Here is a 23,537-nt window from a genome sequence, read left to right on the forward strand (position 1 = left end):
GAAAATAGAATTGAAGTAAATGGTATTCGGACTAGTGGATCAATTCGTATTGTTTCGACCATTAAAGCTAGCAAGCTTCTTCATCGAGGTTGTAATGCTTTCTTAGCATATGTGATTAATTGATTCGCTTGAAATTCAATGTAGTAAAATTTGATTGTATGTGAATTTTCCGATGTATTCCCGAGGAATTACCCGGATTACCCTTGATCGAGAGGTAGAATTTGTGATTGAAGTCTACCTGTCTGAGATCCCGTATCGATACCTCCGCACTGTATGGCACCTCTCGAGCTAAAAGAATTAAAAGTACAGTTGCAAGACTTATTGGACAGAGGTTTTATACGACCTAGTACATCACCATGGGGAGCTCCAATGTTATTTGTTAAGAAGAAAGATGGGTCGATGCGGTTGTGCATTGATTATCGACAACTCAACAAAGTGACTGTCAAGAACAAGTATCCACTTCCCTGAATAGATGATTTGTTTGATCAACTGAAAGGAGCTTCCGTATTTTCAAAGATTGATCTGAGGTCGGGATACTATCAGTTGAAAGTAAAAGAGTGCGACATATTGAATACGGCATTCCGTATGAGGTATGGGCATTATAAATTTTTAGTGATGCCATTTGGACTGACAAATGCCCCTGCTACTTTTATGGATCTTATGAATCGGATTTTTCAGCCATACGTGGATCAGTTCGTAGTAATTTTTATCGACGATATTTTGGTGTATTCCAAGTCAGAAAAAGATCATGAGCAATATCTCCAGATTGTTTTGCAAATACTACGAGAAAAGCAATTGTACGGAAAATTGAGCAAGTGTGAATTCTGGTTATCAGAAGTTGTGTTTCTTGGTCATGTCGTATCAGCGGATGGAATTAGAGTGGATCTAAAGAAGATTGAAACAGTTATTTAGTGGAAAGTTCCTAAGAATGTATCAGAGGTACGAAGTTTTCTCGGATTGGCTGGTTACTATCGAAGATTCGTCAACGGATTTTCAAAGATAGCCTTACCGATGACCAAGCTACTACAGAAGAATATTCCATTTGTTTGGAATGAGCAATGTCAGAAAAGTTTTGAAGCATTAAAACGAATGTTAACAGAGGCACCGGTGTTGACTTTACCAGAATCAGAAAGGGATTTTGTAGTGTACAGTGATGCTTCATTGAGTGGACTGGGATGTGTACTGATGCAGAACGGGAAAGTCATTGCTTATGCTTCACGGCAACTGAAACCACATGAACGTAACTATCCAACTCATGATTTAGAATTAGCAGCTGTAATTTTTGCCTTGAAAATTTGGAGGCACTATCTTTATGGTGAAAAGTGCTATGTTTATACGGAACATAAAAGTTTGAAGTATCTGCTTTCGCAAAAAGAATTGAATCTGAGACAAAGGCGTTGGATAGAGCTTCTAAAAGACTATGATTGTGTCATAGACTATCATCCAGGAAGGCTAATGTAGTAGCCGAATAATCGAGTAGAAAAGTGCGATTGAATTACGAGCAATGTTTGCACAACTTAGTATCATCGAAGATGGATGCCTTTTGGTGAATTAAGAATAAAGCCAGAATGTTTGATCGAATCAGATCAGCACAGTTAGAAGATGATAAGTTGTTAAAGAAAAGAGAGATGATTCGGAATGGTACAACAGAAAATTTTAGCATTGATGGAAATGGCTGTCTAAGATTTTAGAATCGACTTTGCATTCCGAATAATTCTGAGTTGAAAGAGTTAATTCTTCGAGAAGCTCATAATAGTCCATTTGCATTTCATCCTGGAGGTATGAAAATGTATCGTGATTTGCGTGAATTGTATTGGTGGTTGGGAATGAAAAAGGATATAACTGAATATGTGGCAAAGTGTTTGACTTGTCAACGAGTGAAGGCAGAACATCAAGTTCCATCGGGATTACTTCAACCCATCAATATTCCTGAATGGAAATGGGACCGAATAACGATGGACTTTATGACAGGATTACGGACGTCTACAAGTAAAAAGAATGCTATTTGGGTAATAGTTGATCGACTTACGAAGTCAGCTCATTTCTTAGCTGTGAGAACCGATTGGTCGTTAAAGAAACTTGCTGAGGTTTATGTTCAGGAAATCATTAGATTACATGGTATTCCAAAATTAATAATTTCTGACAGAGATCTAAGGTTTACATCAAGGTTTTGGAAGTAATTACATGAATCTTTCGGTACTCGATTTCACTTTAGTACAGCTTTTCATCCACAGACTAATGGTCAATCTGGACGGGTAATACAAATTTTAGAAGATATGCTTCGAGCCTGTATGATTGATTTTGAGTCTAACTGGGAATATTATTTGTCATTAGTCGAATTTGTGTATAATAATAGTTTCCAGTCAAGTATACAGATGGCACCGTATGAGGCTTTGTATGGACGAAGATGCCGATCACCCGTATGTTGGACAGAACTGAATGAGAAGAAGATGATTGGACCTGAATTGGTTCAAGAAACGGAAAGTACAGTTAAGAAAATTCGGGAAAGATTGAAAATTGCTTTTGATAGACAAAAATCGTATACAAATTTGAAACGACGGGATATTGAATACTCAGTCGGGGATAAAGTATTTTTAAAGGTTTCACCTTGGAAGAAAATTCTAAGATTTGGTCAAAAAAGAAAATTAAGTCCTCGTTTTATTGGGCCTTACGAAGTTATTGAGAGAATTGGACCAGTAGCATATCGATTGGCCTTACCTCCTGAACTACAGAAAATGCACGATGTCTTCCATGTTTCTATGCTAAGAAGATATCGATCGGATCCTTCACATGTTATTACGACCGAGAATGTAGAGATTTGACCTGACTTATCGTATGAAGAAGAACCAGTTGAGATTCTAGCACGAGAGGTAAAAGAATTACGTAATAAACGTATTCCTTTAGTAAAAGTGCTGTGGCGAAGTCACAGTGTTGAAGAAGCTACGTGGGAACTGGAAGAAACGATGAGATCTCAATACCTCCATCTCTTTTCAGGTAAATTTCGAGGACGAAATTTATTAAGGGGGAGAAAATTGTAATGAACCGAAAGTTACGGTATCGGAAATTGATTCTTAAGTACTGTTTCCATGGAATTTATTCATGAATATTTATTAGAAATATTTATGAATTATAGTTGAATGGTTATTTAGTGTTTAATTAAGTGAAGTAGCTTGAATTTAGTTTAAAGGGTTAAATTGCATAAGGAATAAAAGTTTAATTTAGATTAAAGAAGTAAAAGAGATTAATCTAGTAATTAGACCCTAAGTGTCATGTGTGTTAATATTGAATAACGTGTGTAATAGTTGGTATATATGTCTAATAGCTATAAGATATTTTATGTTATAGCTATTCCACATGTTAGTTTTATATTTATTATAGGTTAATAATAGTATAATAAGTAAAATTGATAAAATAGAAAAAGAAGATGGAAAGACTAACAGAGAGCAAACGTGAAAGAAAGAAGAAAGAAATAAAGAAATAAAAAAAAGGAAATTTGAGGATTAAGGCCCTAAAGTTTGATTGGTAAGTTGTTTTAGCTCATTTTCTTATGATTTTTATGTTTATGGATGCCTAATTCAAAGTTCTACATGTATGAGGTTAAAATGAAGAAAAATAGAGAATTTTTAGATATTAATTTAGTTGAATAAATTGAGGTTTTATGGGTTAAATTGATAGAAATTGAAGTTAGAAGTGATTAGATAAAGGAACTTCTAAGTTAGGTTTAAATAGGGACTAAGTTGAATAAAGCTCAAAATTTATGTTTTATAATGAATTTTATGAGTTAGAAATTGTTAATGAGTTGATTAAAAGAGAATATGAAGCTTAAGTTAAAGAAAAAAAGATTAGTAATGGAAAAAGGATGAAATTGAAATTTTTGTAAAAGTTTGGTAGAAAGTGAAAATGTGTTTTATGAATTAATATATTGATGATTTTTAATTGTATGATTGTTAGTAGCAAATGTAACACCGGATACGTCATCAAAGAAGGGAAAAGAGAAAGTGAACGAAGATATCAATTAAATTCGATAAATAGTGGTTTGTATTTCTATAAACTGAGCTTAATCGTTATTGTTATATTTGATATTTATATTGTATGAAAATGTGAATGAGGTAAGTATTTTTACCATATTGAAATGAATGTGATTTTGAATACCCTATTAACAGTGTCGGGCTAGTCGGATATAGTTGACATGTCATAGGAATTGGAAGTATTGGGATATTCCGACATTGAGTCGATGAGACACAATGTGTCGACTCATCTATTAAAGTTTGGATTTGTTCCGATGAAGTACTTTGTGTACTATAATGTTAAAGTTCGGATTTATTCCGATGAAGCACTATGTGCTTATCCCGGAGTGTGGGTTGGATCCGTATCCGCCGCTGTCCGAGCTATGTTAATAAGGGTAAATAAAGTAAAGGTTATTAAAGTCTGATTGATATTGAATAATAGCAATAATGTGTTTGAATTACTATGTTTTAAAGTTGATTAAGCTATTGTTTATAGAAATACTATGAGAGTATTCTCAGCAGACGGTTTGTTTCGTGCGCAGCTAGGTAATCTGAAAGTATAAGAACTCAAAGATAAGCCGATCCCCAAACTCAGATTGGTGAAGTTTCTATCTTTTGGAAAATGGCATTGTACCTAGGATGTCTTTTGGTCATTTTGAAAGTATTTAAGTTGTTAAGTGATATTTTGGTATGTTTTGTAAATGTTACCAAAACCTTAAGTATGGTATGTTTTGATATGTTAGTGAAGAGTAATAAGAGGAAGTGTTGGTAAATATTGTAGAGAGAAGAAATGAAGATGTTATAAACTTAGTTATCAACATTTTATACTAAAACAGATTTGGACAAGAGTGGTAGTCCAACTTTGAAAATATACCAAAAATAGTATAAAGTGAATTAGATAATGAATAAAATTTGTAATTGAAGCTTAATGAATCTATTTTTATATGGAAGAAATAAAATAGGTAAAAAGTTGTATTTTATGAGATATTTAGTTTTGGTGAAACAGGTTAGAACAATCTCTAGATTCCCTGTTCGACTTTAGAAATGAATTAATAATTTTATCTTTAAAAAACTCGAAATTAATAAAAGATATTCATAAATTATTTACTTGTTATGTAATCTAGTATATAATACGTGCATATGAAAGTATTTAATTATCTAATATATAGTCGATTGAGTTTTAGTTTGACTAGCATGTATATTATTGCCAATGTAAGAAGACGTAGGTTTGAGTGTGCTGAAGTGCGTTATCCTTCTATAAGTTGCGGAGGGGATATGAGTAGTTATAAATATTCTATAAAAAAGAACAAATATGATGAACAATTATAATAAGATTATTAAAATAAAATCTAATATATAAAAGTACTTAGATTGGGGTAGTTTGTTATGCTAATTGCTAACCCATTGAGATTCCGTATGCAAACTCATGAATGTTTATTTAATTCCATTTAAATTGTTTGGTGATATTAATTCGGTTAGTTATTGTTGTTAAATAGCTTAACTAATTAAACTCTAAAATCATTATTTTATTTGGTCTATATATAAAAGGTTTTAGATGGCGTAATTTGGTTGGATTCTAAAAGAATAATGACTTTTTTTTATCTTTTAATTTTATAAAAAGTTATTTTAGTCTTTTATTTATTTATTTATTTTTTATTTTTAAAATTATATTTTTTATTAATTTAATTAAAATATATGAAAAGGTTAATGTATATTAACTTTGTTGATACACCTAGATTATCACTTAAATGACATGTCAAGATTTAATTATTTTTTAAATTTTAAATATATTAATTTTTATATTCTTTTACTTTTTACAATAATTTTAATGATTTTAATTAAAAACAATTTTGAATTTTCCATCTATTTTGAGATAATTTGATAAAAATACAAATTTAAAAATTAAAAAATAAAAATTAAATAAATAACTAAAATAACTCTTTTAAAATTATAGGATCAAATAAATAATTATAACGTTTTAAAATTATTTGTACTTTCTAATAGATTTTGGTAGCACCAATTTTTCCGACCATAGAATATGGACTTTACATAATGTAAATTTCATTAACAATCACGCACGTTATTATAACTATATATTTATATTTATGATTTAGAGTAAAAGAAATTTAATTTTTTTTCATGTTTAATATAAAATAGGATTATTTTTATCGTTCGAAGAATATTCATTTACTTCCTCAAGTTTGAAAAAAATTTTATAGACCTTTCGAAATTTATATATTAGATAAATTTAAAGTAACAAAAAGTTAATTATACTCTTATTATTTTATTTGATAAAATAATGAAAATTTAATTACATTTTGAAATATTATAAAATTAAATATATATAGATTTCTTTTATAAAATATATTATTTGATTTCAAATAAATTAAGTATTTTAAATTTATATTTAATTTAATTATATATTAATTTTGAGATAAATTTATTAAATTATTTTAAATTAAAGTTAATTAGTTAGGTAATAATATAAAATATAAAATTTACCCTAAAACATTATTGAAATTATACTAAAATAACTCTAAATTATTAGTTAGATAATATTTTTGTTTATTTATTTAACACTTTCCCGCACCATCGTCCCCTTTTCCTTCCCCTCTCCCACCCACCAACAAAGATTAAAATTAAATACACTTCATTATATATTATCCCGTATGCTAAATCATGTCATGATATTTAAACCGTATACTTCAAGATCCCACAACCTGGCTGTGTGATTGCTATTTTTACTTTTTCACCTAAATTATTGTAAAACTTTCAGTTTAGTCAAGATTTATTCCTAGATTATTTTAATGTTTCATATGCTTGATTTAAGCTTGGAAATGATTGTAATTTTATTATGAATTGAATTATTTGATTATTTCTGACAAGATAGTGAATAGTGTTAAAATACCTTTCAATTTAGATCTGATTGAACCGAGTATTATATTTAGAAATTAATTCAACACATAGCTATTTAAATTATAAAATTTTTATTTTTAATGAATAAAGTAAAAAAAATTATAGTTGATTGAGAGTATACGCTTCAAAAACGCAAAACAGCATTTTAAAATGAAGTCTTTCTAGTAGTAATAAAGTTTTTATGCACATCGGGGTTGGGTCGCCCACAGTACAATCCAACTGATCTGCCTCAAGAAGAAGCAATGAAACGCACTACACTGGAAACCAACTCCTCCACCCCTAGATTAGGCGCCGTCGTGTCAACCACCATCTTGGGCACATCTCCGACATCGTACTCCGTGCATCCGCCATACCCCTTAATCAGCTCCTGAAGCTCCTCCCAAGAGTTTGGCTTGTGCCAACTCTTTTCCCTCCCTTCAAGCCTCTCCCTCCACTTAGCCTCGTCCGATGGCCGGCACTCCACAATCAGGAGGCGGGCTCCGGCCGACGCCGCTAAGCTGATGAGACGGTCGAGATGGGTTCTGTGAGAGAGAGGAGAGTCGATGATGACGCTGATGCCGAGGTGGAGCTGAGTTGAGGCGACTCGCCAGATAGCTTCGTAGGAGAAGTGGTTGAGGAGGGTGTGGGAACCTTGTGGTTGCTGATGGAGCGGAAAAGTGGAGTCGCGGATGTCATCTTTGTCGACGAGAGGGAATTTGAGGGCTGAGGCTAAGGCATGGGCTAAAGTGGATTTGCCAGTGCCGGGATGCCCTTTCATTGCTATTATCAATGGCTTCTTAGTTATTTCCTCTCCTAATTCTTTAGCCATTGCGTTGACACTTGCGAATGCCACCAGTGCTTCAGTTGGGATAAAATTAGTTTTATTTTATGCAATATAAAAAAAAAACCCCAGATAAGGTTTCACTATCGTTCCTACTCATTCGTAATCCCAATCCAAGGTATTTTGACTATGGACGGGGACTCCGGACTTTTTTTTTCCTGTCTTGCTTTAGACCTATGAAAAAAAAAAACTACGTAGTTGGAATCTGAACCGATCAGTCGGGCACTGAAAACCGACCGTATATGGCACAAAAACCGACCTTATGGTGATTCGGACAAAGAGTTCAACTGACTTTTTATTGTATCGCATAGAAAAATTATTTAATTAAGATCAAATCAATTTATTAAATCAATGGAATTGAAAATTAAAATGAAACTTTTTTATATCCAGAAATAAATTAAACTAATCCAGAACAATTATATATTAAGGGTTAATTCCACAAATGGTCTACAAACTTTAGGTCAAATTCTATATAGGTTTCAAACTTCAAAATGTATCAATAAGTCTTCAATTTGCAAAATTTCGTATAACCGTCATCCTTGCATTGGTAGTTCCGTTGAAGGAAAAGCCACATTAATACTAAACTTTGCAGTTGGGGACTCAGTTGAGCAATGTAGAATTTAGCCTAAAGTTTGGGGACTTTTTGTGGAATTCACCCAAAAGAAATATACATGTAAGTTTCTTCCTTTGAATTTATATTGAGCCTAGCATGGATCAAGTAAATAATCTTAATAACTTATTTAGGATTATCTCAATATTTCCAGGGGCGCATAACAAATTTTCTAAAGACATGTATTTTTCTAACTCGGTTTTAAATCTAATAAATTTGTTTAAAAAAAATTAAATAATTGAAAATAAAAAAAAATTACAGCAAAAACATAATCACCAATAATCTCCACAGGAACAAGTGCCATTCATAAAATGATGGAACCTCTGGGAATCTCTCACCACAATTTCCCTTCCTGTAACCTTGGAAATGAACTTTGTAGCCGTATGACAATCACCACACACCCTCAAATTCTTTGTTATTCTAATCGAACTTTCATGTCCCAACTTTATCAGCCCAAAAACGATGGCCAGCTTCTCACTGTGTGCATACAACATCATCTCCTTTGTCTCCCCCTCCACATCATGCAATACAAAGCTTACATCTGGTATATACCCTTCTTGTCTAATCCTCTCCATTAGTTTACCCAACTCTGAATAGATTAGATCCATTTCAGGGTTTGCTCTATCCCCGGCCACGAACGTATACATCTTGCCCTTAATCTCTATACTAGTCCAACCGACTTTTTTCTTTACACCTCTGCTTTTCATTAAATTTCTAATCCTATAAGCTTCTCTTCTTTTTCCCAATGATGCATATATGTTGGACAAGAGAACATACCTTCCGGGATTTTCGGCATCCAAGTTGAGTAACGATTTGGCAGCGATTTCTGCCAGTTCTACATTTGAATGAATTCTACAAGCTCCAAGCAGTGCCCCCCAGACACCAGCTTCTGGTCTCACAGGCATCTTTTCAATGAACTCCAGGGCCTGGTTCAACTGCCCAGCTCTGCCCAATAGATCAACCATACATGCATAATGTTCGGACGTTGGTGTTACCCCAAAGTCTCTTACCATGGAATCGAAGCACTCCCATCCTTCATTAATTAAACCGGCATGACTACATGCTGACAATATTGATACGAATGTGACGTGGTCTGGCTTTATTAAGGCCTTCATTTGATCAAAGAGATGAAGTGCTTCTTTACCGTGGCCGTGCATACCATACCCGGATAACATAGTGCTCCAGGAGATGATATTCCTTCCTTTCATGTTATCGAAAACTTTTCTAGCATACGTTAAGCTCCCACATTTCATGTAAAGGTCAAGGACAGCAGTATCTAACACTAATTGACACTCTAGGAAACAACGAATAATAACGGCATGAAGGGTTCGTGCAAGGTGCCAAGAAGCTAGTATTGAACAAGCTTGAATCACGGCAAGAAGGGTAATAGAATCGGGAAGGACACATTGTAATCTCATTTGGTTAAAGAGGAGCAAAGCTTCAAGTGGCAAGTCAGCCCGAGCATATGCGTCGATCATTGAGGCCCAGCAAACCAAATCCTTGTATGTGAACCCATCAAATAAGCTTCTAGCAAGGTCAATTCTTCCGCATCTAGCAAACATAAGCATGGTGGCATTTTGCACGGAGTGATCATTATCAAGTACATTATCCATGATGACTCTATGCATATGATGAGCCGCGTTCTCACGCCGAACGCAGGCTGTGGCATTTAAAATAGAAGCCCTGTTGGGTTTAATTCCTTGATCCAACATCCTGGTAAATAGCAACAACCCTTGCTCATGATAACCGCACTGCAAGCACGCTCCAATCATTGCGCTCCACGACACTATACTTCTTTGGGGCATTTTATCAAACACTCTTTCGGAAACAGGAAAAAGGCCGCATTTGGCGTACATGGAAATGAGGGAGTTAGCAACGAAGACGTGAGAGGAATAGCCGTATACGAAGGCATGTGCATGAAGCTGAGAACCCAAATTGAGAATGCGGAGAGAAGCGCAAGCTTTGAGAAGAAAGGGAAAGGTGAAGTTATCAGGCGCAATATGCAGATAAGGCATACGGGTATAAAGAAGGAAGGTGCGATGGTAGTGGGCATTGTCGACGAGGCCACGCAGCATGACGTTCCAAAGGAAGGCATCGTTGGAGAAGGAGTTGCAGTGGGAAAAGAGAGTGTAGGCGTAAGAAATGGAGCCAAGAGAAGCGTAGTGGGAGATGAGGTTGGTGAGGGAGTGGAGATGGAGGTGGAGGGATCTGAGAATGGAAGCATGAAGGGCTTTAAGAGACTTGAGCGTGTGGCATTGCTTGATCAAGGAGATGCATGTGTCTTCAGTTGATGTCTTCAGCTTCAACTGCAGGCTGCTTTTGACAACGGCGGTCGCTTGTAACGCTCGACAGCTCCGCATGCCATCCACTTTAAACCTCCTACTTGTTCATTTTGGGGGTTATTATTATTGCTTAAATTTGATTTTGGTACCTATACCATACTTAAAGATTTAATCAAAAACTTTTATTTAGTGTTTTTTTTTTTTTTTTTATACTTTCCATTAGTGGACAGTGGACTTTTGCGGAATTTTTAAAGTAAAACCCAAAACACAATCTTTTTAAAAAAGAAGTTAAATATTAAATTATTTTATTAAATTTGTATATGTATATAATTAAAACATAATTGATGGAGAAAACAATAAAAGTATAATTAATTAAAAATTAACAATAAGCTTAAAAATAATTATAATATTTGAAAATTTCAAAAACTCAAAGGAGTTGGAAATGTAATGTGTATCATAGTAAATTTAACTATAGAAAATCAAAAATGTAATGTGTATCATAGTAAATTTAACTATAGAAAAATCAAATATAAACAAAAATATATAAGAGACATATAAAATAATATTAAAATAAAATTAATTTAAAGTATTAATACAAGATTTAAAGGAATAGTAATTCATATAATAATTAAATTGTTAAAATAAAAAAATAATAAAACTAATATTTAAAATACAATTAATTCAAAGAAATACTACAAAGACAACTTCCAACAAATTGAAAAGAGATCAAAAGCACAAATAATTAAAATAACTAATTTGCTTATAAAGAATATCTAAATTGCCCTTAACTTTTGACACCTAAATTATCCCTACTCTTACCCTATTTACTCCTAGTAACTCCCAAAGAATTGGTTTTATATTATATATAGCTTAATTCCACGAAATTGATATTAGAAATTTAGAGTTAAACATAATATTAAGAAGAAAATCCAGTTATCTGGAAGTAAAATAAAAGATAGAACTCTAAAATTTAGTACAAGAACAAAAAAAAAAAAAACAAAAACCTTATTTATTTTATTTAGAAAGATTGTCCTGAAAATCTGACATGTGAAAAATAATTTGTGGTACTAACAAAGGCAGAATAGTCCAGTCCAGCAGTATGTTTTTATGTTTCTTAATTTACATTACATACTCGTATTTCCTTTCAATAAGGTAAGCAAGACTATACAATGTAGAAACATATGACGGTGTAATGTTTCTATGAGCAAGAATATGCTACTCGGCACAATAACAAATCGATCCTAAGCTATTTGTGTTACTACAAATCAAGTATGTGAAGAACAAAGAATCAAAATCAATGTTTCTTACTATCCCTATATCAGGGGCTTTGAGGGAGCACCCCATCTCCATTTAACATCTTTGCACTCTCTTCATCCATTGCAACCCTACTCCAACTTGAATTTCTCAAGGAGAATATCCTACTCCGATCGAACCCACTTCCTCTAAAGCCTGTTATCTTTGATGACATCATAGGCATCACAAGAACCGCAGATGCGTTGATAGAATCATCTCCAAAACCTAGTGATAGCGAACAAGTTGTCTGCAAACGGATTTACCAATATCAGATAAGTTAGCGTTAAAGTAATCTTGTTAGATCATAATTCTCCAAATCCGATTTGCAGTACCTTTGCCTTGGCAAGTATGTCTGTGACCTTCACCACCATTCGTTGTGTAAATGATTTCATCTCTTTATTTTCTGCATCTTCAGATTCGAAGATGAACCTACAAGGAAATATGAGAACAGCGGGTGAAAGACAATTATGCTAGTACATTTAGACGCTCATAACCTCAATGGTGATAAACAAAAAAATAATCATGTGTCAAAATTTCATCAGCTCTCATTGATGCAATCAACGAAGGACCAAAGTCATTGACAACACCAAGAAATGTGCTTTTTACCTGTCTGTTTCAGTTGAATTGCTGGAAGACAAAACAGAAGTTGGATGTGAAGCATCCTTCACTTCACCACCTAAAGGGGAGAAAATGGAAGTCAGAATAAGCTTAAAACTTAAAAAATGTTTTATACAGAGATTACATAACTCCTCAATCTAAGTACCTCTTGGCTCATCAGGTGCCAATAAAGAAATGCCTGCGAACACAGACACCATTCCTAGTATGAACATAGTTGTTCTCAGCGCATCAAACACCTGTTTTGTTAAACAAAAAACATCGTTTGAGATCATCTAATTCCATTATCCAGAAGGGAGGGGCTAGAGTAGAATTGAAGAATACTGGCTTGTTCAGACTAACTGCATGATTAACTTTACAGCCTTCCTACATGACAAATGGCAAAAGCCATCAAATTTCACTTTAGTTCTTTTTAATGAATGATAACCACTTATTTGAAAGCAAATATTACATAAGGCTGTTCGGTAAGCAATTGCTGCAAAAAGCAACTACAATATAAATAATTAAGTTCAGCCAAATGATGTTGCTACACTGGAGATATTTTACAGTGAAAATTAATTCATGCAGGCAGGGAGTGAGGTGATTTGAACCAAGAATCTTGACATAATATGAAACTAGGGGAGAGAAGGGGGGGAGGGGTTGCATGCACCCGCAAGAGAGAGAGAGAGAGGACCTGATATTCCTGGAAATATATAAATCCTGTACAAATGGAGAAGAAGGTCCAAGCAATTTGAAACATGGGAACAATAAGGATTGCATCAAAGAGTGATAACCCTTCATTTAGCCTTGCCATCTGCAGTAAAAAAGCTCAGTATAAGTCTCAAAAAATCACTCTTGTAGAAGAAGCATAAAATACAAATTCTGCCATGATTCTTACCCAAAATCCAGCTGTACTTAGAAATAAAAGTATCATGGAGTATGTGAACCAGCTGTGCAACTGATAACCATTGGACATTGCCAACCTTAGAAGGTTAGAGCTGGATAATATGAAATTCAAATTAGATTTAATCTCAATGCAAGTTTTAATTGAAAAATGACATCTAAAACAGCCACTTACAGAGATTTTGCAAATAACACTGAGCATGATCCTACAGCGCCTGAAACTACAGCATATGAAAAAGGAAGCAGCATGTTCCAATATGGTCTAAGGTCTTGTCCAGAAACAGAAAGGACAATTTCCCCTCTCCTGAAAGTTTGCATATTAAGGCATGTCAAACAGCTCAACAAATATTAAGAAGGATAATATTAGCATTACTAAAACAGCTGACTCTCAAATCTCACCTGTAGATATAGTGATGTAGTGCAACAACTAAGATTAAAATCAGACAGTAAAGAAGGAATGTTATATTGCTGTATTTCTCCGCCAACTGTTCCGGTGTATAGACTGAAAAGGAAACAGAAAACGACCATGCATTTTCTTTTAGAACCAGTGAAACCAAAGCTCAGCCTCCATGCCTGCATGTAGACAAGTCTGTCTCTCTCTCGATGTTTATAAATGAATATATAAGTAATTTCAATTATACATATATATATATATATAGAGAGAGAGAGAGAGAGACCCAATACATTTATATCCATGTATTGTTGTATGTCTTCCTTTTCCCCTTTTCATCAACTGGCTGATGGTCAGGAGGAAGGGGTGCAACCAGGACTCGAAAGCTAATAATCAGCCATGTCTAAAAATCAAGTGAGATCAGATACCAGGAGACTGATGGTTGCTGAATGCGACAAGAAAAAAATTTCCAAGAACAATAAATGCAGTGGCTGCTAGTACCCTGGAAGTGACCACAATGCCAATGAAATAGAGTCAGACACAATATTCCATGAAATAAAAGTAAGGCTCATTTCTAGTTATCAAAATTTAACTCTTGCTGCAGGCTAAAACATACTTTACAGTGACCATTTTGTTTAAGACGAAGTAAGCAAATGCAATGTTGGATATAAACTGAACAGATCCCAAGGCTGCAAGAAGTGACTGCCAAGGAGTAAGAAGTAAGGAAAATGTGAGAAAAAAAATGCAGAGTTACTAAAATACAAAGCCTTGCACAATGGTAATAACCAAAAAAAAAAAAACAACTTCAAACCCAAACCTCCTTTACCCACAAACAGTTGACCAAGTTGTTTAGCAGGATCCCAAACAAACAAGTATCCACAATAATAAGTAAAGGAGTAACAATTGTCCAGCTTCCTAAAGCTATTTACCGATAACAAGGGGTCAAGGATAAAACTTTGCATCAAGCCCACAACATTTAAGATAAAAGCATTAAACTTAGCTTCTTAATCATAGAACTTCCTTAAGGAGGAAAATTAATACGTAATTTTGCCAAAATTGAGCCTATTCAGATCGGATGTCTGGGGGTACTAACCTGAGCAGCATAACCAAAGGAAATGAAGTTTAGACAATTTCCAATAATGAAAAATAGAATACCTGCAGATGAAGAATTACATTTTAACATTAACTTCCTCCACATATATCATAAATAAACACCCAATTATTCAATTTAGTACCAACTCTCCATGTTTGGAAGTATATGATAGGCTTTAATGGAACCTTTCCAGCCATTCCTTCACCATCCATCATGGAATGTCTTTCCCTCTGTGAATTTAAGTAGATACAATGAGACAAAGAAAAAGGTCATAAGATTGAAAATTAAAGCTGCCACACTATGCCAGAAACGGACAAATTACTGAAAAATGTGATATAGAAACAAAACGTCGATTTTCAAATATGATGATGTTCCATCACATGCTAAGGGGAAAAAAACCAGAAAGACTTTTACATTAGATGTAAAGAACCAACTTACCCAGAAGATCAATGAAATTCAGACATAACCTTATATGAAAACAACACATTGGCAATGCTCAGCCTATTAGTAACACCCAAAGTTGAGTATATGGGTTTTTATGTATGTTCTTTTTTTCTTTTTTTTTTTTTTTTTTGCTTTTGAAAACTAATGCAGCAACATGAACATGTATAGAAAGTACAAGGATGATTTTATGACTTGACAAACATGTCAAGAATGCTAAATATATCTAAAAAGTAATTGATTGGGGATGGTGAAAAGAAACAAAATTTAGCAAACTTCATACCTCATTATGACCTAATTTAAGAAGGTTTGTCCCAAAGTTGATGGCAATACTGCCAAAGAGGTTGATGAATGCTCCAATGACCCAATCTCCCATAGTTTATAATTTCGATCCCCTTAAGCAGAACTGAAAACCCAACAGCAAGTAGAGAACTTGAGCAGAGCTAGAGTAGATAATTGACAACAAATGCAGCATCATAGGAGGAATAGCAACGCAGGTTAACAATTAGAATAGCTGATATTTATCCGTTCAAGTCATACAAAAAAAAAAAAGAGGAAAAAGAATCATACACCAGCATCTACGTAGAGAAAGAGAAACGTAGCAGCGGATCAAGTCTATGCTTGTATTAGGAGATCCGATCTGATCTAATCGAAGCGAATTCAATTGATTTCAGAATCTACAGGCGATGGGTTCAACACTGGCCGGCGGCCTTCTTGTTGTTGATAAAATGTAACACCAAAAGAAGAAAATAACAAAGCTTTACCTAACGGAGAAAGGGAACTCGACTTTGCAATTGCAATTTGGTTTTTGAGAGGCAGCGGATCCAATCAAAGAAACCAAACTCGTCTTTTTTTTTTTTTTTTGTTCGCTTTAAAGAAAAGAAAGAAATAAAAAAAAAATTGATTTGAGTTTAAAATTCTGTCTGAAAATTCATGCGAGTCAATCTTTATGTGCGACTCATTCCAACAAGAAAAATGAAAGGGTAACTGTACCTACCAGTTGTAGATTTAAACCTTTCTTCAAAAGGAAAAAGCAAGAATAAGTGCAGTAAATTTTTTGGTCAAATTCTATAAAAGGTCCTTTATTATACATTGTTTTGCAGATTTTCTCCTTTATTATAATTTGATTATTTTTAATCTTTCTATTTTTGAAAATTATATTTTCAATCTTGAAGCTATCTTTTCTCTATTAATTCCAATCAAATAATTCGAAGTGTCTTATTTTCTTTAAACATGTACAGTTTGTTTGTTTGTTTTTTACAATTAGACAAATTCTTTTGCATATTTAAAAAAATGTATAGTAATATTTATCAATTTATAAAAAAATACACATAAAATCATAGTTTTATACAATCTTTTCTCTAATGAATATGACAAATTACATTTTAAAACTAACGCATCAAAGTTTTGATGAAATTAACGGAAAAAATCTAAAACTGAAAACATATTTCAGAAAATAGAGTATTAAAAATGATTAAATTGTAATAGAGAAACTAAATCCAAAGAAAACACATTGTACAGGGATCTTCTATACAAATTGATCAATTATTTTTGGTGTTTGAATAAAAATGATTTATTAGTAAAATAGTAATTTGATTATATAAAGAAGTGGAGAAATTGAGAAGGAATTTGATTGGGTGAAAGCAACCGCTATGGCCGCGGCAATCAATGTCAATGTCAATGCCAATGCCAATGCCAAAGTCAAAGTCAAGTGTATAATAGTCTAGCTTTTATCTTGTAAAAATTCTGATTGGGTTAAAAGAACAATTATTGTTAGAACACTTTTTTCCAAAAATCCTTGTAATTTTTCTTCTTTGGACTTTAGATTTTCAACCAATTAATTTAACCTCAAAACTTCGAAAAAATTAGTTAAATTTTAATACTGTATCATTTTTCAATTCCAACAATTGTGTTAACAATAATACACAAGAAAAAAGAGAAGAAAAAAAATTGGCATATTCTTATAATAATAAACATAAACGTTAAACCTGTTTAAAAAAAAATTTAACCTATTGATTAGAGACATAAGTTCGAATGCGCTCAAATATATTATTTTCTTATTCAAGAGTTGGAAAGAGATTATAAATAATTCTAAACATTGCATCAACAAGCAACATATAAGATAAGAATCTATAAATCTATAAATACTAATCTGTTAAATTAATTTAGCATATTGTTTCCTTCGGTCAGTATCTGTATGTTTTTTTAGCATTCCGTCAACGTCCATATAAAAGTCCAATTAAGAAAGTAGAACACCAAGTTTGGCTGGATTGACCATCTGTAATAATATTCAATCTGGTAATTTTTTGTTTGGGTGCATATATGCCGTAAATTTTCATTAGCTGCTTCTTCAAATATTTATATCCAACGACGTATCATACCAAGCTTCATGGCTTTCAGTTTTATTAATTTCACACAGACATTTTTAACATGCTTGACCTCCATTTAGAACTTTAAGGCTTAACAGCTCAGTTTAGTCCTGTTACTTGTCTGCTACAGCAGAGAACCAATCAACTAAACTATGCAGACGGTGCTTGACCTGATACAACAGGTCAAGGCTGAGTTGTAGAACATCCTCAATTATGATAATGTTTGCACTTTAAATGTCCAAGTCAATTTCAACTACAAGGATCGTAATTTCACCCTGGCCACCTTTCTTCGTGGTTTCCTAAAGCAAAAACAATACTATGAGTGGATTAGGATTCTAGAAATGAAAGCATCATGTCGCCAAATTCAAACGCCATTACATTGATTACACAAAATGGTTCTCAGGAAACAGCACTGATGACACTTGGTCACTCGCTAGTGGGCTCACACCAAATAATAGAAACATGAAATGCATTCCAATGATCAATAGCAACATCAACATGTGGAAATGATTGTTCAAGAAAAGCCATCATTTCTTTCAAGAGGTTTATAAACGACCTAAGTCTCCTATTGCTAATTGGTTTTAGGTGAGATAGTTAGCGCAGGTGTTTTTGTTCTCCCTGCCTAATCCCATATGAGGTTGACCACCCCTTGTTGCACTACATAGGAGAGGAGTGTTAAGTGGTTTTATCCACATATTAGCTGTTAATGGTTAACAATATAATTGAAATGATATAAAAGAAACACCCACAGTTGGTAATTGGTTATCAATCATTAAGACCCTTTGTTTTCCTTTTCTTTTTAGTCCCCCCGCCTGGGGGCACCCTCTTCTTCGTTTTTGACATGTAACTGGGATTTCTATCAGACAGTGCTTAATTTTCCACGAATGCAAAGGAAACAGATGGATATAGATATGGATTTCAATATTAATCTTTACAAGAGCAACAATCAAACAATATAAGATTTGCTACCACACAGTCGCTAAACCATCTAGATAATGATACAATGGTATGAAAATTCATAACTCATAAATTCAAGAAATAGGAAATTTTGGTGTAAGTCATTACCTTCAATATGAGGCGAGGCAAAAATAAATAAATATCGGCCACCATGATCAGGCTCATACTCTGATGATCTTTCCTTTACAAAATGGTGAAAGGCAGGTGCAGCTGAAACTGAAGTGAAGAAGAGAAAAAACAGCATCCAACAATATGACAAGTAACCTAAATTGAGAGTTTAAGAAAAGGTCTCTAAGCTATGAAAATGAATGCTTCTTGCTTGGAGGTAATTTAAACAATACTCATCCTGACTTCTACTCAAGACATTTATAAAAGCATGGCTACAATCTGGTCCAAAAATGTAATATGCAGACTTGTCTAGTAGTCTATACTCTATATTGTCTACAGTAATGACATGGTATTAGTCATTTTTCAGCTTGATTCTACCATCTGATGCTTACACAGATCAATGGCGGTTGGCTATGTACCCTTTTCACAAAGACATTACAATAAACTAACAGAACTGAACATCTGAATCCTGGTTAAATCCACCAACAACGATGAGTGTGATTGGTATTATATATAAAAACCAGTCAAAACAAAATCAACTGCGCCAAGTATAGGCGTTAAAGAGAGAGTAACATCAATTGAATTTTTAAAAGAAGCCATATTCTTCTTGTATATGAACCGTATCCTCATATGGCTGAAATCATTTTAAAAAAAAATGCTCTCTTCCAGACAGGTGTACCAAATATGAGCCTAAAAGACATGGGATTATTGTACGGACTTCAGCTAAAGATTCTAAAAACATGGGAACATAGACAACCTAAAAATAAAAAAATAAAAAATCCAACTTTACCATACTGTAGGAATCTCAACGAGTAACACAATCAAAGATAGGTTCCTACTTTCAGCAGCTTCTTTTTCATTCTTCAGTCTTCATGCTATCAAACATTGGACTGATTTTTCTATTCAAATGAACTTTCTCATAAACACTAGTGAACTCAAAATTTTGGGTCCAATGACCAAATATGTAATGAAAAGCCGAACGTCTTTATCTGCCATACCACCACAACTTAATGCAGAATTCAGCAACAGATATATATATATATATATATATATATATATATATATATATATATATATACCAGCAAGCTCATAAAGTAGATAAAGATTGAAAAGAGATTCTATACACAGAAAGCACCACAGATTACAGAGTGTGATTAAGTTAACAAAAAGACTTTGATATACTTAATAATCCTTAAAATGAATGCCACAACAACAAGAATTAAACTGACAGTTCATTAAGAAAAGAGGGACAAAAAGATAGCGCGCAGAGGAAGGGGAAAAAAATCAGGCTTGGGTGCCAGCCAAAGCCTTCATCTGAATATGGTTAGAATCAGAAGCATTGGCAGGCAAGGGCTCGTATGATCCCAGTCTCCTAACCCCAATACTCTTAGCAACAACGGCGTAAGTGAGCATCACAAAGATGATGACAAACATGACATGAACCACGAACACCAGATCCAGAATGGCCACAGCCCTGAGCCGGGATTCGTCGAGGTCGCATTTGGTAGATCCCTCGACACCGCTCACAACGTCCAGCAGCTTATGGCAGCCTTCGGGTATAAAGGCTTCAACGTAGAGTGAAAGCCCCGTCTGCAGCACCCACAGCCCCTGGAGGCAAAGAGACGCCCCCAAACCGACCTCGGCTATAAAAAGCTTGGGTTGGCAAGCCAGGATGAGGCACATCAAGGAAGCCAAAGCGGAAACGCGGGCGGACAAAGAATCACATTTGGCTTGGAGATCAGAGGTCTGGACGGAGGCAGCACCGTCGGAGACGGAGTAGTGGAGGAAGAAGATAGCGGAGGCAAAGGCGAAGAAGAGATCGGGAGGGAGGGGGAGAAGGGAGGTGGATTCGGAGAGGAAGAAAGAAAGGGAAAGGATGAGGAAGAGGAACAAAACGGCAGCCGAGTTGAGGGTGATGAAGTGGTAGACGGGAGTGCGGCCCTTGACGAGGGGATCGGGGTCGGAGGAGATGAAAGATTGGTGGAGGAATGCAATGAAAAGGCAGAGCATGAGAAGGTAGAGGGGAAGGTGCTTGAGGCGGAGATTGGAGGAGAAAGGGAATGGGTAAAAAGGCTTGGCGGAGTAGGATTGTGGGGATTTAAGGAAGTTACGGGTGGTGCAGATGAGATGGTAAAGACCCAGAGAGAGAAGCGTGGAGGAGGCTAATAGCTGGTATATTATGCCCGCCATGGATGAACAAACAAATCAATTAAAGCCAATCCTCGGCAACGATCAGTCGGGGGGAGGAGGGAGTGCCAGTGGATTGTCGCTGATTTGATTTTCGCTTTCGGAGGTTGGTTGACCGAACTTTGTGTAGTTTCCTTTTGGATTTGGATTTCATTTTTTTATTGGCTTCGCTCTCCACTTTCTTTTTATTTTATTTTATTTTTATATATTCAATTGAATTTAGAGTAACTTATTAAAATAGTTATTTTATTTATCTTATGTTACATTTTAGTTATTTATGTTTTAAATATTACGTTTTAGTTACTTATATTATATTTTATGTTATTTTTGTTAATTTTTGTTAACAAGAAGTGACTTGAGACGTCAATTATTATTTCAAATAAAATTTTAAGTTAAATTATACAATTGATCCTCATATTTTTTATTTTGAGTAATTTATTTTTTATGTTCTTTTAAATTTTTTTATTTTTTATTCTCTTCTACTTCTCTTTCTGTTTTCTTCCCTTCTTCGTCTCTTTTATGTTCTTTTAACTTTTTTTTTTTTATGTTCCCTTCTCCCTCCCATATATTCCAATGAAGGTTTCAATAACTATCTCATATGATTTTCATACAACTAGGCCTTTAAATCTATCATATGGTTAAATGTTATACATTATCAAGTAACCTTTAGTTGATTGTTTGATATAAATTACAAATTCCTCATGTTTGAAATTTTATTTTTTGAATTAATTATGTAGAAAATGGAGACGAAGAAGGAGAAATATAAAGAGAGAAGAGAAGAGAATGGAAAATATAGAAGAAAAAGAAGGAATTAAAAGAACATAAAAGAAAAAATTAAATTGCTTAAAATGAAAATACATGGAGACTAATTATATAATTTAATCTAAAGTTTTGTTTGAAATGATAATTTAACTTATACATCACTTACAATTATACCATTAACGGTAATTAATAGATTAGTGACTAAAATGTTACAATACATTAATGTAAGTAACTAAAACGTAATATTTAAACATAATTAATTAAAATATAACTTGAAATAAATAAAAGTGACTATTTAATTGTTTACTTTTAAGACTAAGATTTGTATAAGCGGCACCACACCATCCACCAACTTGGGCAACTATGTTTTTTTTCTTGCCAATTGTTTCTGATTTCTAATCTAATAATTCTATTACACTACTAAATAGGAACAGTTTTAGAACAGAATTTATGGTCTCCTTTTTTAGAAAATTGTATTTATCGAAGCAGCAGCGGCGATGGGTTGAATGAAGCTAGTAGCACCAACCATGGCAGACACTGACAGTGGCGTTAGAAGCAACGGGAATTTATGTGTTGTTAAGCAAATACACAGGGATTATGACAGGTTGAAGACGAATGAATGCATTATATTTATGGATGTTGCCTTCATGAATTTCTGTTTGTCTTACTTAACTTTTATCGATACTTGTGTAGGGGTGAATTAATTTAATTTTATATTATTAAAAAAATAAATTACAATAATATTCACTCAATTTTGAATTAAATGACAACACAGTCACTTAACTTTTAATTCAGTCACTAAACTTTTAAAAAATAATAAATTAGTTACTAACTTTATCGAAAAGTAACAAAGCAGCCACGATTAACATTTTTTGTTATCGGCCAAACGGGACAAGTGACATGATTGTTAGTTTGCCACATTTGACATTTTCCTCTTATCCCTCTCAAAGGCCACCATTAAACAACAAAAATAGAAAGAGGGGGGTTTCACCATTTTCTTCATCCCTCTCGGCTCCCTCACCACCATCCTCGACATTGGTCACCTTCACAAGCCCACTATCATTTAATCACCACACCAACATCACTCATGGTCATTCTTTTGCTAAGACACCACCACCATAACCACCAAATTCCATCCCCTAAACATTCAAGACATGCAAAATCCCAACCAAAAACAAAATTACCAAATAGCAAGCATCTAAAATCAAACCGGCAAAAATAAAACAATTGGCTTGCATCAAAATAGAGAAATTTAAAAAAAAAACTAAAAAAGAAAGAAAATCAAAAGAGAAGAAACCCACGCTAATTTCAGGTTTTATGGGTTGGAGAACTCGAGCCACCAGTTTGATGATCTGAGCGGTCAAGAGTAATGGTTAGTCGAAAAAAAGATGTGGTTGAAATATGGTAGTGATCCGAAGATTCATTGAAGCCTTGAGGTCTTAATCTCAAGATTTTTGAAGGCCTATTGGGAAATTTGAAGTGAGATTTGAGAAGAAACAAAGAAGAGCCATTTGGTGATAACTGTTGGTCGGAGAAAGCCATGAACGGCGACAACTAGAGATAAGAAAAAAAGAAGAAGAAAGAGAGTGGAGAAGAAGAGAAGCAAAAAAAGGGGTTAAATATTCAACGGAGTCATCAGTGACACAAAGATTCAAAGGGACAACTAGGGTGCCAATGTGGCCAATTAAATGACAGGTCAACTTCTATTACATATGTAACAGAAAATGGTTACTTGGATTAATTTGTTATTTTTTAAAAATTAAGTGATTGTTGATATAATTTATCTTTAAAAATAAAAAAAGTC

The 23,537-nt window shown here is 33.9% G+C and overlaps 3 protein-coding genes and 1 long non-coding RNA gene across 8 annotated transcripts; all 4 read right to left on the reverse strand.

The window, feature by feature from the left end:
* Positions 1–6,975: 6,975 nt before the first annotated feature.
* On the reverse strand, positions 6,976–8,036 carry LOC108472936 (uncharacterized). Its single transcript, XM_017774503.2, has one exon. It carries the CDS (start codon positions 7,729–7,731, stop codon positions 7,153–7,155), a length of 579 nt encoding a protein of 192 aa, XP_017629992.1. The 5' UTR covers positions 7,732–8,036; the 3' UTR covers positions 6,976–7,152.
* A 502-nt stretch (positions 8,037–8,538) lies between these two features.
* On the reverse strand, positions 8,539–16,354 carry LOC108474271 (probable magnesium transporter NIPA8). Of its 3 annotated transcripts, none has more exons than XM_017776229.2 (15): positions 15,921–16,354; positions 15,634–15,756; positions 15,052–15,139; positions 14,910–14,971; positions 14,433–14,518; positions 14,245–14,318; positions 13,825–13,927; positions 13,601–13,729; positions 13,421–13,520; positions 13,217–13,336; positions 12,692–12,782; positions 12,535–12,604; positions 12,261–12,357; positions 11,991–12,175; positions 8,539–10,732 (listed from the first exon to the last, which is right to left on the reverse strand). In XM_017776229.2, exons 2-15 carry the CDS (start codon positions 15,724–15,726, stop codon positions 8,626–8,628), a joined length of 3,405 nt encoding a protein of 1,134 aa, XP_017631718.1. In that variant the 5' UTR covers positions 15,727–15,756; positions 15,921–16,354; the 3' UTR covers positions 8,539–8,625. The 3 variants fall into 3 exon arrangements, with proteins under 3 accessions (XP_017631718.1, XP_017631716.1, XP_017631717.1); XM_017776227.2 differs by lacking the exon at positions 8,539–10,732 and having other exon boundaries at positions 11,626–12,175; positions 15,921–15,990; positions 16,115–16,350; XM_017776228.2 differs by lacking the exon at positions 8,539–10,732 and having other exon boundaries at positions 11,626–12,175; positions 15,921–15,995; positions 16,115–16,350.
* Positions 16,355–17,682: 1,328 nt separating this feature from the next.
* On the reverse strand, positions 17,683–19,610 carry LOC128284303 (uncharacterized). 3 transcript variants are annotated; one of them, XR_008274695.1, is made up of 3 exons: positions 19,575–19,610; positions 18,785–18,892; positions 17,683–18,035 (listed from the first exon to the last, which is right to left on the reverse strand). It is a non-coding gene; the product is annotated as an uncharacterized LOC128284303 (long non-coding RNA). The 3 variants fall into 3 exon arrangements; XR_008274696.1 differs by lacking the exon at positions 19,575–19,610 and having other exon boundaries at positions 17,683–18,018; positions 18,785–19,539; XR_008274694.1 differs by lacking the exon at positions 19,575–19,610 and having other exon boundaries at positions 18,785–19,539.
* A 290-nt stretch (positions 19,611–19,900) lies between these two features.
* LOC108471063 (uncharacterized) lies at positions 19,901–21,151 on the reverse strand. Its single transcript, XM_017772634.2, has one exon. It carries the CDS (start codon positions 20,972–20,974, stop codon positions 20,069–20,071), a length of 906 nt encoding a protein of 301 aa, XP_017628123.1. The 5' UTR covers positions 20,975–21,151; the 3' UTR covers positions 19,901–20,068.
* Between the last annotated feature and the right edge of the window lie 2,386 nt (positions 21,152–23,537).

The sequence above is a fragment of the Gossypium arboreum genome, chromosome 11 (assembly GCF_025698485.1).
Source record: "Gossypium arboreum isolate Shixiya-1 chromosome 11, ASM2569848v2, whole genome shotgun sequence".
Lineage (NCBI taxonomy): Eukaryota > Viridiplantae > Streptophyta > Magnoliopsida > Malvales > Malvaceae > Gossypium > Gossypium arboreum.